Source organism: Myotis lucifugus, unplaced genomic scaffold, assembly GCF_000147115.1.
Source record: "Myotis lucifugus unplaced genomic scaffold, Myoluc2.0 scaffold_6, whole genome shotgun sequence".
Taxonomy (NCBI): Eukaryota; Metazoa; Chordata; class Mammalia; order Chiroptera; family Vespertilionidae; genus Myotis; species Myotis lucifugus.
The window spans coordinates 12,491,423-12,507,755 of record NW_005871054.1 but is presented as its reverse complement, the minus strand read 5'-3'; the positions used below and the strand labels follow the sequence as shown (position 1 = coordinate 12,507,755).

General features: G+C 40.0%; 1 protein-coding gene across 1 annotated transcript; it reads right to left on the bottom strand.

Moving 5' to 3' along the window:
• Nucleotides 1-318: 318 nt before the first annotated feature.
• Nucleotides 319-14,679, bottom strand: STPG4 (sperm-tail PG-rich repeat containing 4). Its single transcript, XM_023747001.1, has 5 exons — nt 14,464-14,679; nt 11,562-11,621; nt 10,217-10,474; nt 602-666; nt 319-388 (listed from the first exon to the last, which is right to left on the bottom strand). Exons 1-5 carry the CDS (start codon nt 14,611-14,613, stop codon nt 319-321), a joined length of 603 nt encoding a protein of 200 aa, XP_023602769.1. The 5' UTR covers nt 14,614-14,679.
• Between the last annotated feature and the right edge of the window lie 1,654 nt (nt 14,680-16,333).

Sequence of the window (16,333 nt, the reverse complement as noted above, 5' to 3'; positions counted from 1 at the left end):
ATGTAGTCAGTGTACCAGCCAGTGATGAGTGCTATGGAGAAAAATAAATAGAGGAAGGGGGACAGGAAATTCTGAACAGGAGACTAGGGATTACCTCACTGAGGTCATGTGAGTCAAGACCTAAAAAAGAAAATTGACACAAATAGCTAACTTACATTTGAAATCCCTAGCATTGCTTCGGATATACTTTATGTATATTTAAAATCAATGATATAATCATTCACGGCTTATCTACTCCAATGAGCAAAATGTTAATCTTGATATATCAAAAGGAATCATTGCATATTTTAAACATCAAATTCACCATGAGTTAAGTGTCTACAACGTACTTACAGGAATGAAGTAGGCTGATGGAAATCTTTGAACTGTAGAACGAAATACAAAGCTCCTATATTTAAAAAAAATAGATATGATTTCCTAAATTTATTTTTTAATGTGAGGATCTTTGTTAATTTATTCCCTATCTCTCATTAAACATTTAAGAATGCTAATCATAATGGGCATAAATGAGGTTTAAAAGCCATTAGTATTGATTGTTAAGTCTGTATATAGAAAGGCATTAGTGAAACGATTAAAAGTAACTTAATAAGTATATAATTACCTGGAAGCATACTTGGGAACTGGCGCAGGAAGTACATTGTATTGTCCTGGTGAAAGCTTAACTGACTATACAGAATGGACAGGACACCAATAATAGATTAATACAGGTCTTAAACTCACTTTATCTTATTATCTGTCATTTATTTTATGAGCATACATTATGTAATTTATTCTTTATTTTAACAGTGGAAATGGCATATTTTCAAAGGTGGAGCTTCAAAACATTCCACAGATATTCACATTTCAAAAACTCTTAGAATGAATCAATAAATTCAGTCAAGTTGCAGGTATCTGAACAAGAAATGAAGAAAACAATCTTATTTGCAATAGAATGAAACACAATAAAACACTTAGAAATAAATTTAACTAAGGCAGTGAAAGATCTGTACACTGAAAACTATAAGAAAGAAATTGAAGCCCAGCCAGTGTTGCTCAGTGGTTGAGCATCAACTCAGGAACAACATATTGTTGGTTCAATTCCTGGTTAGGGCAAATGCCCAGGTTGCAGACTCGATCCCCGGTGAGGGTGCGGCCAGGAGGCAGTCAATTGATGATGTTCCTCTCTCATCAATGTTTCTCTTTCCCTTCCTCTTTCTAAAAAAAAATCAATAAAAACATATTAAAAAAAAAAGAAATAGATACAAATAAATGGAAAGATATCCCCATGTCCATGGATGAGAAGAATTAATACTACTCAAAGCAATGTATAAACTCAATAACATCCCTATAAAAATTCCAACAGCACCCAATCAGTGTGGCTCAGTGCTTGAGCATCAACCCATGAACCAGGAAGTCACAGTTCCATTCCCAGTCAGGGCACATGCCTAGGTTGTGGGCTCGATCCCCAGTGTGGGGCATGTAGGAGGCAGCCAATCAATGATTCTCTCTCAACATTGATGTTTTTATCTCTCTCTCCCTCTCCCTTTCTCTCTGAAATCAATAAAAATATATTTTTAAAAATTCCAATAGCATGTTTCACAGATACAGAAAAACAATCCTAAAAATTTATATAGAACCACAAAAGAGCTTAAAGTCAAAGCAATCTTGAGAAAGGGGAAAAAAAAGCTGAAGGCATCACACTTCCTGATTTCAAACTATATTACAAAACTATAGTCATAAAAACAGTATGGTATTAGCATAAAAACAAATACATAGACCAATGCAACAGAATGAAAGCTCCCCCCTACCTCCAAAGAAACATCCATGCATACACAATCAACTTATCTTGGCAAGGGCACCAAGAATTCACTATGGGGGAAAGAATAGTCTCTTCAATAAATTGTATTGGGAAAACAGGATATCCACATGCAAAAGAATAAAATTAAACCCCTATCTTATATCACTCATAAAAATTGACTCAAGAAGGACTGAATACTTAAATGTAAAACTTGAAGCCACTAAACTCCTAGAAGAAAACATAGGGAAAACTCTTTGACATCAGTCTTAGCAATAATTTTTTTTAATATAACACTAAAAAGAGGAAAATAATTCTAATGCATCAAAAGCAAAAATAAAGCAGTAGGAAGACATCAAACTAAAAAGCTTCTGCATAGCCAAGGAAACAATCAACAAAGTGAAAAGGCAACGTAAGCAATGGGAGAAAGTATTTACAAACCATGCATCTGATAAGGTTTTAATATCTAAAATATATAAGGAACTCATACAACTCAATAACCAAAAAATAATCCAATTAAATTGGGCAAAAGACCTGAATAGGTATTTTTTTCAAAGAAAACATACAAACACCCAACAGTTACATGAAAAGGTGCTGAAACACCACTAATCATCAAGGAATGCAAATCAAAACCACAATGTGATGTCACCTCACAACTGTTAGGATGGCTATTATAAAAAAGACAAGCGATAACAAGTATTGGTGAGGATGTAGAGAAAAGGGAACCCTTGTGCACTGTTGTTGGAAATGTAAAATGGTACAGACATTATGAAAAAAAGGTTTCTTGAAATATTAAAACTAGAAGAATTACCATACGATCTTGCAATTCCACTTCTGAGTATATATCCAAAGGAAACAAAATCAGTATCTGGAAGAGACATCTGCACTCCCACGCTCAGTGCAGCATTATTCACAATGGCTAAGCTATGTAAACAACCTAAGTGTCCCTTGATGCATGAATGGAAAAGAAAATGTGATATATAAATAACTGAAAAATATATTTTGATAATTCAGCATAAAAATGGAAGGAAATCCTGCCTTTTGCAACAACATGCATAATGCTAAGTGAAATAAGCCAGACAGAGAAAGACAAATACTGTTTTGTATCACTTATACGTGGAATCCAGAGAGCCTGTACTCCTGACTAGAGAGCCTGTACTCCTGAAGGAATAGAATGGTGGTTGCCAGGGCGGGAGGGGAAAGAATGGTGGTTGCCCAGGGCTGGGGTGGAGATGGGGGGTTGGTCAAAGTGTACAAAATTTCAGTTATAAGCTAAATAAGTTCTGGGGATACAAGGTACAGCATGATAACAATAGTTAATAATACTGTATTGGTATACTTGACATTTGCTAAGAGAATAGAGCTTATATGTTCTCATCCATACACATAAAGATAACAATGTGAGGTGATGGATATGGTAATCAACTTGATTGTGGTAACCATTTCACAATATATTCACAATCAAATCATCATGTTGTACACCTCAAATACATATAATTTTGTCAATTATACATCTATAAAACTGGGGGTTCTGAAGGTGGTGAAGACAAAGAGATTTGAGGGTTTTAAGGAAGAGGAACTTCCTAGAGGGGAGCCAGGAAGGTATTCTAAGGAGAAACATTGCAGAAGAGACTGTCTCTCTGCCCATTGTCAAACTTGCTGCAAAACTACCTGGTGGATCCATCATCCCCGGGTTATGGATTTTAGCTCAGAGGTGCATGAGTAAGGGAGTAGAAGGATCCGGTAAGCACAGAGCTTGGGATATGTAAGGGAAGGGAAGGAGAGGAGGAAGCCGAATGAGAAGCCAGGAAGACTGACCCAACCTCCAGAACTCCTATTGAAGGAGCTGGTAGGAAGCAATTATATTATAAAATCCTAGGAAGAATCCTTCCCAAAGTGAGCAATCTACTCCCTACCTTCTATTATTTTAAAATCAGATTTAAAAATGCAATGCTGCCTTTTTAAATTTTATCTTTAAATCTTTATTGTTGAAAGTATTACATATGTCCCCACTGACCTCTTCTAGCTTGCCCCCGCTGCCCATCCCCTCTACCCCCCACCCCCACCCCAGGCCTTCAAAATAAGGCATCCATATGCTGGCACTCTATGCCCCATGGAATCTCAGCTAATACAGCTCACCCTGTTGCTTTCATTCACATATTAGTACCCAATTTTGAGTGTATAGGCAGATGTTGTCGATACACTAAAAATAGCAGTAAATACAAATTTTATGATAAAATGCACACATTGTCCTGATGCACCTGTGCCTTGTTCATTGTTCACTTGACATTAAATAAACACCCAGGAAACAAGGGTATTATTTATTATTCTAGTGTGGAAGCAGGAAAATGTATTTTAAGCAGGGGGCTTTGGGGGCTGCAACATCCTATTTCTTGACTTTGATGATGGTTATATGGGTGTTTGCTTTCTATTTACTTTAAATAATGCATGTATGCTTTATATGCTTGCTCTTGCATGCTCGCTTACTCTCTTATATACATATACACACATACTCAGAAGGAGAAAGAAGAAAGAGAATTGAAAAGTGAAGAAGAAAAAAACACCCTTAAAGCAGCTGTTTATCTATGTATACTCAGCAATCACATAGAGTTTCTATAAAAAAGTACTTATGGAAAAACTCAGACAGCACTAGATTAGAAAGGAATATTGGTTCCCTGTAGCTTCTGTATTTGTCTTACTTTACTTGGCTTGGCCATTCTTTGCTATTTAGTATTACTGAGAGAGGGCTTTTTTTCCATAAAGTTGTGAATAGTCCGCTGCCTTATGTAAAAGACTGTTTCTCTGCACATTGTTGCAAACTATTCTGGGTGGCTCCACTGTCCTTGGAGATTTTTAATATACATATATATTTTCCTAATTCCTACAGATGCCTGTCACTTCTTCATTTGTAATGAGGCACAAAGAATCTAGACAATGTGCTCATAAAAATACCTGATTCTAGTTAATGTTTCAGTCCATGTAGATTAGGCACTCGGAAATCTTGCAATAGCTTGTAGCCATACAATATGACAGGATGATATTAGTATGGATACTTCATTCAGTTCTGTTGTACCAACACCATCAAGGTCAGAATAAGTGAAAAAATCCAACCCTACTTATTAGGCTCTTGGTATGACAACATTTTGAGAACCAAATCCATAAATAGGTGGGACAGAAGGAAACAGATTTTTTCAATGTGTTCAAGCCCTGTCGGAATGACCATAAGGTGAATGCAGCCGAAGGGCTGGCAGGTGCAGTACTTTGCAGGTATTATTGGCAGAAATTCAAGTGTATCTTTTCTCTGAGAAGTAAAGTCTTTTGTGTCGTATGGAAGTATCACTGACTCACTGCTCAGACTTCTTTATGGAATGAGAGATAAACAATATAGGACCTTCTCAAAAAGAAGTCTGCTTAATGATACCAATTATATTGTTCTTTTTATTTTTTTAGGTTATCCAATATCTGATTTTATTCAGTCTTCCATGTAGACAAAATCATATACTGTGCAACCTTGTAGAGTCACTTCAGACTTCTTTGGTTTATCCTAGGAGATTTTTTATTCAAACACTGCTATGCACTCCTGACATCCTTGGAGCTGAGATGGTGAGCTTGATCTCAGATAGCAGAAAAGACTTAAGCAGGAAAGAGTTAAGGAGGCTCCAAATGAACTAAGAATTACAGTGGGTCCCAATCCCTGAGATAAATTTTCTGTAACCATCTTTCAAAATCCTTTTGCATTTGCCACTTTCTTGACATATTTGCATGTGACACTTGTTCTTTGAGAATTCAGTTTCAAAAATATCTGCTAAATGAGCCAATTTTTAGGGTCACTTTTTTAATTTAAATGGTGTTGGTACAATGAATTGCTCCATCTTACCTATGTTTTGCTCTTTATTATCTCAACATTTAAGTTTTGAGTTCCTTACAGTATCACTTGCCAGCCCAGTTAATACCTTGCTCAATGAAAAACCATCCTGTTGAAAATCCCTTTGGTGGTACCGTGGAGCACTTTCAGATTAACATGATTTCAGAGATATCTTTACCACAGCTATAAACATAGCTAACAAAGGTCAATGAGCTGGCAAGATCCGGTGCAAAGACCCTGAGTTGGGAGTGGCCAAGTCAGGAAGCTTCCAGGAGGCCAGTCGGGCAGAAAGAGAGGGAGAGGGAGGAGTAAAAGAGGAGGTCTGGAATAAAGCCAGTCCCCAACAGAACTGCTGACTCTGAGAACGACCACTCAGAGATCACACCCACTATTGCAAAGACTTAAACCCAGTGGTTCCCAATCAGGAGGGGGGTGCCCCCGGGGGACATTTGGCAATGTCTGGAGGCAGTTTTGGTTGTTACAACTGAGAGGGGGACTGCTATTGGCATCTAATTAGCTAATGGCATCAATTATCCAGGAATGCTGCTAAACATGCTACAAAGCACAGAACAGTTCCCCACAACAAAGAATTATTCCTTCCAAAACGTCAATCGCGCCCAAGTTGAGAAACCCTGAATTAGACATATAAGTGGAGAAGTTAAAAAAAAAAAAAAAAGCAGTTGGATATACAAGTCTGGAATTCAAGAGAGGAGTCTGGGCAGGAGATATAATTTGGAAATCATAAAGAGATGGTGTTCAAAGCCGAGACTAAATGAGATCACCAAAGGAGTGAATGTAGAGGGAGCAAGTGTAGAGGAGGAAGAGGTCTGGGGCCTGGGGCACTCCCACAAGAGGTCAGGGAGAAGGGGCTGAACCTGAAAAAAAGGCTGAGAAGAAAAAATGAGGAGGATTGAGGTGGAGGTGTCAGGGATTTGGAAAGGAGAGATGTGAAATAAAGCCACCCAGGAGAGTGGGAGGTAAACAGACTAGGGAAGTCCATCCAGTGCCCATGTGAGGTGAAGACTATAAAATGAGGCCAGTCATTCCGCAACATGGATGCAGGTACAAAGTCCCCAGAGAGTTAGATTTACCCAGGTTTGTGGCTTTGACAAACAAGTGAGATATGCCATCAGGAGCAAGGGAATTGAGGGCGTATGCTGAGAGTAACTCTGATGACTATGGGATTTAAGCTTTGCAAGTAGGATCAATGGATTATAGATTGTGGGGAACAGAAAAATTGGGGGGAGGAGGGCTGGGATACTAGAGTGAGTGAGGCAGAACATTAGGAGTGGTCAGAGTAGGGTGCATGCAGTTGAGATTATGCAGGGTTGAAATTATTGGTCTTGAAAAAATCCAAGGAGTGAGTAGCTGAGGTAGAGGAGAGTTCAAGAAACTGAGAAGGGAGATTGTTGGAAGGTCATCTGCATGTGTACTGAAATGATGACAGGAGTAGTGGCAAGGGCGGCAGGGAGAGAAGGGAGCTAAAATCATCCAGAAATAAGTGGGAGTAACCCTGAGGTTAGTGGATGACAGCAACATTGGGGAGAAGCAGGTCACAAGCTGTGTATATGGAGAGAGATGGTCCCACTTTTGTACGTATAATTCTACAACAAAAACGTATTGATTCTCTAATAAGAAAAATTTATTTTAAAAAATTTAGGGCCATCTCAAATACTCTTTTTTATCAATTAAATTTATTGGAGTGACACGGATTATATAGGTTTCAAGTGTAGATTTCTATGATATATAATCTGTATATTGCATTGTGTGCCCACCACCCATAGACAAATTAGACAAATTATCTTCTGTTCCCATATATTTGGCCCCCTTTATCCTTTACTACCCCCAGCCCCCTTATACACACACACACACACACACACACACACACATTCAAATATATCTATAATAATAAAAGCATAATATGCAAATCGACTGAATGGCCGAACAGCAATACGACTCTCTGGACGACCACACTATGACACCCATGGCACCAGGCCAGTCAAGGAGGGTGTGATGTGATTGGTTGGGGGCCCTGCCATTGCCCCATGATCGCCCCTCAGAGGGAGGCCCTGGCTACCTGGCCAGCGGTTCTGCAGTGGGTGAGCGGGGCCTCCCTCTGCAGGGTGATTGATCGTGGGGCTCCCAGACTGAGAGAGGGCACAGGCCAGGCTGAGCATTCCCTCTCCCCCACAGTGCATGAATTTTGTGCACTGGGCCTCTAGTATATGATAGAATTCTTTGATACAGGTTCTCTAGTTGAGTTACATGCTTCCAAACAAAAATAGTAAAAACTTTCTTACAAATAATAAACAGCCTTAATGAGGTATAAAGTGAATATTCTATTAAAAATTCTGAAGCTTGAGAGAATGTTGCTCTATCTTAATAAGTAATAATATTAATATATACTATATCTACCTCAAATTATTCAAATTATTATTTTACTGAATTCTGCCATTAAAAAACCAGAATTATGAGTTTTATTGGTGAGTAAACAATGTTACATCTGGGTAGCTCTCCTTCTGTGAACATACCGTCATAGACCTTTGAAACAGAAAATTAGGAAAACATGTAATTCTCCCAGTTTCTGGAGCTCAATCCTTTGTGGGAGGTGGGGAGAGAGAGAAGAAAGAAAAAAAAACACAGGAAAAATATGTTTTCAGAAGGTTTTGTCCACCCCTGTGGGTAAGCCAAATTCTTTTGGTCTTTTAAAGCCTTAAATTTTGCCTAATACCAACCTTCTGTGTTTTCTCTTCAACAATGAGCCTTGGCCTACCCTCAGAAACCCCTAAAAGCAAGACAAGATGAAGCAGAAGGGAAGTAAATGGTGGTGGAGAATAAGGAAGAATGGTTATGCCCTGGACGTGGCCAGAATTATTTCACATGAAGCATGGTGACCTGATACCAAGCCATAAAAGTCTAAGTAAAATTTAGTGTTTGTATTCATCCACTGAAGTGAATAGGATAAGACTTACCCAGTGAACTTTTATCATTCTGCCCTGTTCCAAAGCTATAATTTGCAAAACAATAAGATGGGTTTACTGGTTGCGTACAACATGCGCTCATCCCAGGGAAAAATTCTCATTCATCCTAATAATCGCTACAACCACTGTATTTAACTCAACTTCCAGTTACAATGCATTTCTGCTCAGCAACACTCTGATAGGGTTGTGAAGACTAATACTATTACTAGCTTCCTTATAAATAGGAGATATTAAGGCCCAAAGTCCCAAGTAACAAAGTCCAAGTCACAACTCAGTCCCTGGAAGAGGCCTTAACAGTGCTGTGCCCCTCCCTGGAGACACAGCTCTTGGGTTCCACCCATCCAAACCCTGCCCCTTATTCATGGCCAGAGGCCCAGGGTAGTTGGAAAGAGCGCCAAATTGGGGACCAGAAGCCCTCAGTTAAAAGTACTCCTCTGCCACTGAACAAGTTACTTAGTCTATTCACCTCAGTTTATGTGCATGTAAAATGGAGCGAACATCTGTTCTGCCTATTTCAGAATGCCTGGGAAGAACTGCTAATAGAATATATGTAGAAGTTCACAGTAAACTATTAAGAGCCACATAAGTGCCATGTATTATTCAAGGTCTAGTTTGAGTCCTACTTCATCCAGGGAACCTTCCAACTTTTCAATCCAGCCTACACTGAACTCTCCTCTGGGATTTCCTGCTACACTATTTATCATCATCAGGAAACTGATGATTTATCTCAGCATTTGATATATTTGCTCTTGCATTGTTACTTAAATATTTGCAAGTCAGGGACATCTTCCGTTCACAGAGCCTGGCACAGAGCCATAAGCATAGCAATTATTATCGATGTTATGAATGAACTGGTGGACCTGAGAGTAGAATCTTACCTTCCTGGTACCACAGTGCTCATTTCTACAAGAAATTTTGGGAAAAGCTTCCCTGTGGCATATGGTTATGTTCACGCTCTAATAAGGGCCCACACTCACTGAAAGGCAGAGTTTTCTTTTTAAAAGAAGAGAGTACAGCCCGGCCGGCATGGCTCAATGGTTAAGCGTCGACCTGTAAACCAGGAGGTCACGGTTCGATTCCCCGTCAGGGCACATGCTCAGGTTGTGGGCTATATCCCCAGTGTGGGGGGTGCAGGAGGCAGCCAAATCAATGATTCTCTCTCATCATTGATGGTTCTGTCTCTCTCTCCCTCTCCCTTCCTCTCTGAAATCAATAAAAATATTTTTTTAATCTTTATATATAAAAAAGAGAGAGTACACTGTGTAAACTGCTTGAAAAGACCAGAAGCATGGGCCAACCACAGATAAGATCCCAGAGGCTCCCCCAGTTGGGGGAATCCTGCCAAGATTCCCTCCAGAGCGAACAATCCTCCGCCGGCCCCCCTCCCCCGTCCTCTCCTGAGGTTAAGGAGGCCTCAAAAATCTTGCAGGACATATTTGCAAATTAGGCAGCCCTTGTTTGATTTCTGCAGAAAATAAGGCATCCTAAAGATTGCTACTTTGTCCCTGGGGAGATACACTCAAAGTTTTATAGACTATTTTCCTCCAGGCTCTTGGTAGCTTTCCCACAAAAACCCAGCTGCTAGTAGGGCTTTACCTGATCTCTGTAAACCAAGGAGCTGGGGCTTGACCGCGGTTGGTCTTTAAATGAGTAAGTGGCTGCTTGCTTCTTCAACAAGTCCAAGAAGCCGGGAGGCATGTACGGGGGAAGGTCCGTTACTACTGGATTGTTTCTTTGCACAAGAGGTGGTTTTTTCCTTCCTTCGTTTTTAAAATTGTAAGTTGCTCTCACTGGATTTAATAGGGATTCTTCAATAAAAGTTTTCAAGTGGTAAGTGCCAGGGATAGGAGTATTCTGTGGAAAATTGACATCGTTTTTTCACATCAGTGTGTAAACCAGCAACATCTCCAACAGCAGCATTCTTGAAAGGGTCATTCCTAAGCAGCATCTCTTAGTTTTACAGTTTAATAAAATTCTATTAAAATACAGTAAACACTCTGGGCAGAACAATAGTTTAAGAGAATCATGATTATTTCCTTTCTGAGACAGCTGCTGAGTAATAGCCAATGGGTTATGGCTATAGTTGAAGTTTTTTTCTTAAAAAGTAGCTTCACAGATACTTAAACTTGAGATTCAACTTGGTTATAAATTTCAGGCCTCTAGTGAGACCTGAAATTTAGTTTCTTGGCTAAATAAACGTTATCCTACTTCTGCTTAGTAGATGCTACATGTTTCTGTCTAGCCCTTAAATGAGAAGCTACAAGATAATAACAGGAGGCGGAGGATGAATTGGCAGAGCATTTTGTCTAATTAGTCCAATAAGGGGTTGGGTACTTTCAAATCCCAACCGCAATGTGGCTACATGGCCAAACCTGAAGGTTTAGTCACTGCTGCTTTTGTGGCCATCTTTCCACTGAGCACTCAGCTCAGTGCCACTGTTACAATGAGTTCAATTCCAAGAAGGCTTTGGCCCATGGGGCCCTTCTGTTATTGCAGGGCGTGGATGGGAAACATTTCTGCAATATAGAAATGTCGTCTCCTGAGAGGGGGATCTTCTGGTCATTTTACTACCTTGCTTTCATATGCTGACCATGTTAACTAATAAAAGTTATCATAGGCTCTGTGCTAAGTAAGATAAGAACTGAAACCCAAAAACCTCTCAGGAATGTATGCCTTATCTTTCTTGTGTCCTCTTACCAAGTTCATAAACTAGGTGGATCTTACCTCGATATTTTGTAACACAAATAGATTTCTAGAGTTGATTTACTTTTCCAAGCTTTTAAATTGAAATTTTAGTTTCTCATTCACATGCTGATGCTAAAATTATAAGGATGAAATAAAGCCTACTGTTTTCTTACGAATTGTTAGTGATTTAAACGGTAAGACTGACTTAATCAAATGTTAATGGGAATAAGAATAATATGAATGAAAATGTACATACTGTTAATGATACTCTCCACCATCCTTCTCTTTCAAAAGATGATCGCTTCCGGATTGGTTTCTATTAACAAACATAAAATATGTTTATTCATTTGAGAGGTGATCCCTGGAAGTCAGACATAACTTATAAAATATTTACTTAAATTAGTTAATACCTGCACCAAATTTATCAGTCTGAATTCAAATAAAAACACTGCTATCCATTTTGCCTGTAATAGTTCTTTAAATTGCTATGTTATTATTTTAAGTGCTTTTTAAATATCTAAATTCCCTTTGGGAAAATTAGAACAATAAACATCCCCATGTGACAGAGGTGCCATAAGGATAATTAGATGTGACAAAATTTGGTGTTCTTGGGAAGAAAGGAGTTATGTAAATCAAAATTGTATTATTGTAATTGTTATTAAGATTTATGGTTCAGTCCTTCTGTCCACTTTAGTGGGTAAAGAGAGCTCATCCTCAGAAGAGGATAACCTGGGGGACATGGCACATTTTGATGCCAAGAACTGTGTAATATTATTCCCTTAGGTGTTTTGGAGGCTTTAGAAAACCTAAACTTAAAAGAAAGAAATGAGCTTCCACCCCTTCCTCTTTGATGAGGTCCCAATTCGTAGACAATGCCCTCAGCGCTGTATTTGTCAATGACAGTGAACAGTTATCTTGAGTTTGTTTGGTGACTGTAATTTCAGGTCTGTTGCTATGTCGTGTCCATTAGGCAGCAATGCAGGGGTGATCTCTGCTTCCTGTACCCTGACATGCAAAGGGCTCTCCTAGTACTCCACATTCAAACTGAAGAGGAAAATTGAAATCCCTAATGAAGCTACTATGTGCATTTATGAGTATTAATGAATAAAAACTGCTTGAATGTTTTACCCTAAAAAAATATGTGTGGTTCAGGTGCTTGTGCTGGGAACTCAAGGTCAAAATGTGTAGTCATCAGATTAATGTGATATTGAGATACAAATTCCTGGAGATATGGCAAACATTGCCAATTTCTATTTCCTAGGTTCACGTACATTAAAAAAAATATATCATAAGTATGATATAGCTAGTTCTCTCAGTTTGTCCAGCTAGCTGTCACACTGAAGAGTCAGAGTGATAGAGGAGCCAGACAAACTTGGGCTTGAACTCCAGCTCTGCCACTTACTAGCTAAAGAGCACTAGGCAAATTACTTTGGCCCTTATGAGCCCCCACTTCCTCTTAGGAGGATAAAAATAAGGCATCAGGGATGGACATAGACAGTAGGGGGGTGAGGGCATGTGCTGGGGAGTGGGAGCGGCTGGGGAGAGGTCAATGGGGGGAAAAGGAGGCATATGTAATACTTTAAACAATAAAGAATTTAAAAAAATAAGGCATCAGAGGTTGGCACGAGCATAAGGCATCTATAATAATAAAAGCGTAATATGCTAATTAGACCAGACAGCCAAACGACCTTCTGGACGTCATAATGGACTAAGCCAGGGTGGCGGGGGCCAAGGCAGAGAGGGTTAGGGGTGATCAGGCAGGCAGGTGAGCAGTTAAGGGCGATTGGGCAGACAGGCAGAATGGTTAGGGGCGATCAGGCAGGCAGGCAGGCGAGCAGTTGGGAGTCAGTGGTCCCAGATTGCGAGAGGGATGTCCAACTGCCAGTTTAGGCCTGATCCCGGATTGCAAGAGGGTGCAGGCCGGGCTCAGGGACCACCCTCCCATCCCCATGCACGAATTCTGTGCACCGAACCTCTAGTTGTACATATAAACACTTGCACCAACAACCAGTGCTCAATAATAAATGGTAGCTCTTATTTTTAACATCTCATCTGCCAAGTTAAGAAGCAGATTATTTTGGTATTCTTCAGTTTCCAAGGACACTCTTGTCTTCCATAAGTACTCTATACTCTTTTATTTTTCCACATTGATTCAGCTTCACTGTTAACAGAACACAATTGTTCAGTGTTTCCTTTGGTGTTATTCCCACTAAGTAAAATCATTAAAATATTGATTTCTACTTTCATTTATAATGTTTTTGTTATTAGTACAAAATATCGGTTATCTCAAACAACAATACATTAAAAATAATCATCAAATTAGCAAAACTGATATAATTCATTGTTCCTGTCTAGCAATTTATATCTATTCTACTTATGAGTACCCCTGGCTTTGGTTTTACTATGTAATATGTGCACTTCTCTAAGAAAAACCTTGTTTCATACACACTAATCTGAACTTCTTTTGATCTATTGCCTTTGTTAGATTAATACTGAAAGTTCTCTGTTGCACATTTATAGTCACAGAAATCGAACTTTCCCAGGCATGTCAAGACAGGTCTCCTACCTCTACCTGGGCCAGGAAAATGAGTTGGGAAGGACAAGAGAAAAGTAAACATGATATATATCCAAAAGAAGGTGACTGGCAGCTGCTGTTTTGTTTTGCTCAAGGCAGGTGATCTAAACTCCACCCATCTACCACTTCAAATTCGCTTTAGGGTGAATCACTTTACAAAAGATAGGCTAAACATCCTTAGCCCAAATTTAAAAACTAAACAAAGGTAGTTTAAAATATTTTATAAATACTAAACTCAAAAACGTGTTCATAGACTGAAAACAATAACAGAAACATTCTCTCGTTAGAGGAAAATGAAAGAAATCTAATCACTCTATTAAAGCAGTGGTCCCCAGCATTAGTAGTAGGGAAGAAGAGGGAAGATACAGATAACAAAGGGCAATCGGGAGGATGAAGGAGTAGCAAGGGCAGAGGAAATAAAATGAAGTAGAACTCAAAGGTCAGAAGAAAGGACTACAAGGTGGTAAGAAGAGAGAGAGGAGAGAGAACAGGAGGGTTGCAAAGGCCTGGGACTAGAGGTGGCATTTTGGCGGAAGAGAGGGGCGAAGGGGACCTGTAGTTGGGCGCGTCAGAGGGGCAGTACCGAGGCCAGGACCACTGAACCGCCTTCCCCCAAGTCTTCCCTTACTGGGGTAGAAGTGACCGCCTTATCTGGCTGGTCCATTGCGACCTCCGCAGTGGAGTCCTGTTGCCAGGAGACTCGGGGAGGGGGAGGGGGACTGCGTTCGCGCATGTGCAGGGGCCCCCGCCAAGTCTTCCTCCAGTGGGGGAGGGGAGGCGGGCACACGTTTTGAAGTCCTGCGCTTAGCCTTGGGCACGCACACGTGCGGAATCGCCTGAAAGCCTTCAGTTATCTGCACCAATATTTTTAAATTTTATTTATTTTAAAGAGAGACAGAGAGACAGAAACAGAGAGACAAGAGACAGACACACACTCCTGTAGGGCTTGGGAACGATGCTCTAACCAACTGAGTACCCGGCCTGGGCTGCGCTGAGACTTCTAAAGGCGGTTTGTAGCCCTAACCGGTTTGGCTCAGTGGATAGAGCATCGGCCTGCGGACTGAAAGGTCCCAGGTTCGATTCCGGCCAAGGGCATGTACCTTGGTTGCAGGCACATCCCCAGTAGGGAGTGTGCAGGAGGCAGCTGATCCATGCTTCTCTCTCATCGATGTTTCTAACTCTCTATCCCTCTCCCTTCCTCTCTGTAAAAAATCAATCAAATATATTTTTTAAAAAAATAATAGCATATATTATATGTTTAAAAAAATAAAATAAAATAAAGGCTGTTTGTAAAGGCTTGAACATACCATGATCGCCATCAGCCCTTTTGCTAATCACCCCCACTTCCATTCTTTCAGAAAAAGGGACAGAATGCTTGATAGGCATACCTAGCTTTAAAGCAAAAATCAGCATTAGCACCCACTTTCTGAGATCCTTTCTAAGCTCCTCCCGATGGAAATTCTGTAGGTGTCACTTCTCTAGCCTAACTTTGGAAGTGGTGTAAGCACTAGACCCAACAGGATTCACTGAGAAACCAGACCGCCCTTTCCTACCAGTATAGACCCTTTCACTTTCAACCTCTTTTGATGTAGCATCTCAACCTATAAACATTCTCATCTTTAAAAACAAACCCTCCCCTCAACCTTAATAATTCCATTTTGTGGAGTACCTGTGTTCCATATACTTCACAAACATAAATTTAATTAATCCTCACAATAACCCCGTGAAATAGGCATTAATCCCATTTTAAGAATGAGGAGAGGCTTTGTTGGACAGTGTCCTCAGCATCATACAGCAGTGGCAGAGTTCAAGTCCAGGTCTGATTCCAGTGTCCCACTGTCCAAACCACCATGAAGTTTCTGCTCCCTTTTATAAACTTTCAAGAGTAGACTCAATTCTTTCACCTCCCATACTTTCCTAAAACATCTTAATCTGACATGCACACACACCTTTCCATTAAAATTGCACTTGCTAAACTAACCAATGACCCAATGGCCAAACACAATGGGCATTTTTCAGCTCTTAACTTGACCTCCATTTGTCACTGCTGCACTCCCTCACTCTTGAATCCCTCTCTACCAGAACTTGAGGGTTAGGGTGAGCATTGGCTGCATTTGCTGTGATTTGTGCTTCTTTGTCTATAAAGGTGATAAACTGGTACTTCCCCACAAGGTGATTATGATTAACTTGAGTGAAATGTTTGGAACCATGTTTGGCACAATGTTTTCAGTAAATATGGACTATCATTACCTTTAGGACAAAAACAACATTTACAATCGTCTCCTTCCCCTCATCAGAAGCTCATGCTTTGATGTATGGAGTTGACCTTTGAACACAGGATTAGGGGTGCCAACCCCAAGCCACCGAAAATCCATGCGTAATTTTTGACTCCCCAAAATCTTAACTACAGTCCCTTGGTATCCATAGGGGATTGGTTCCAGGGACCCCCATGG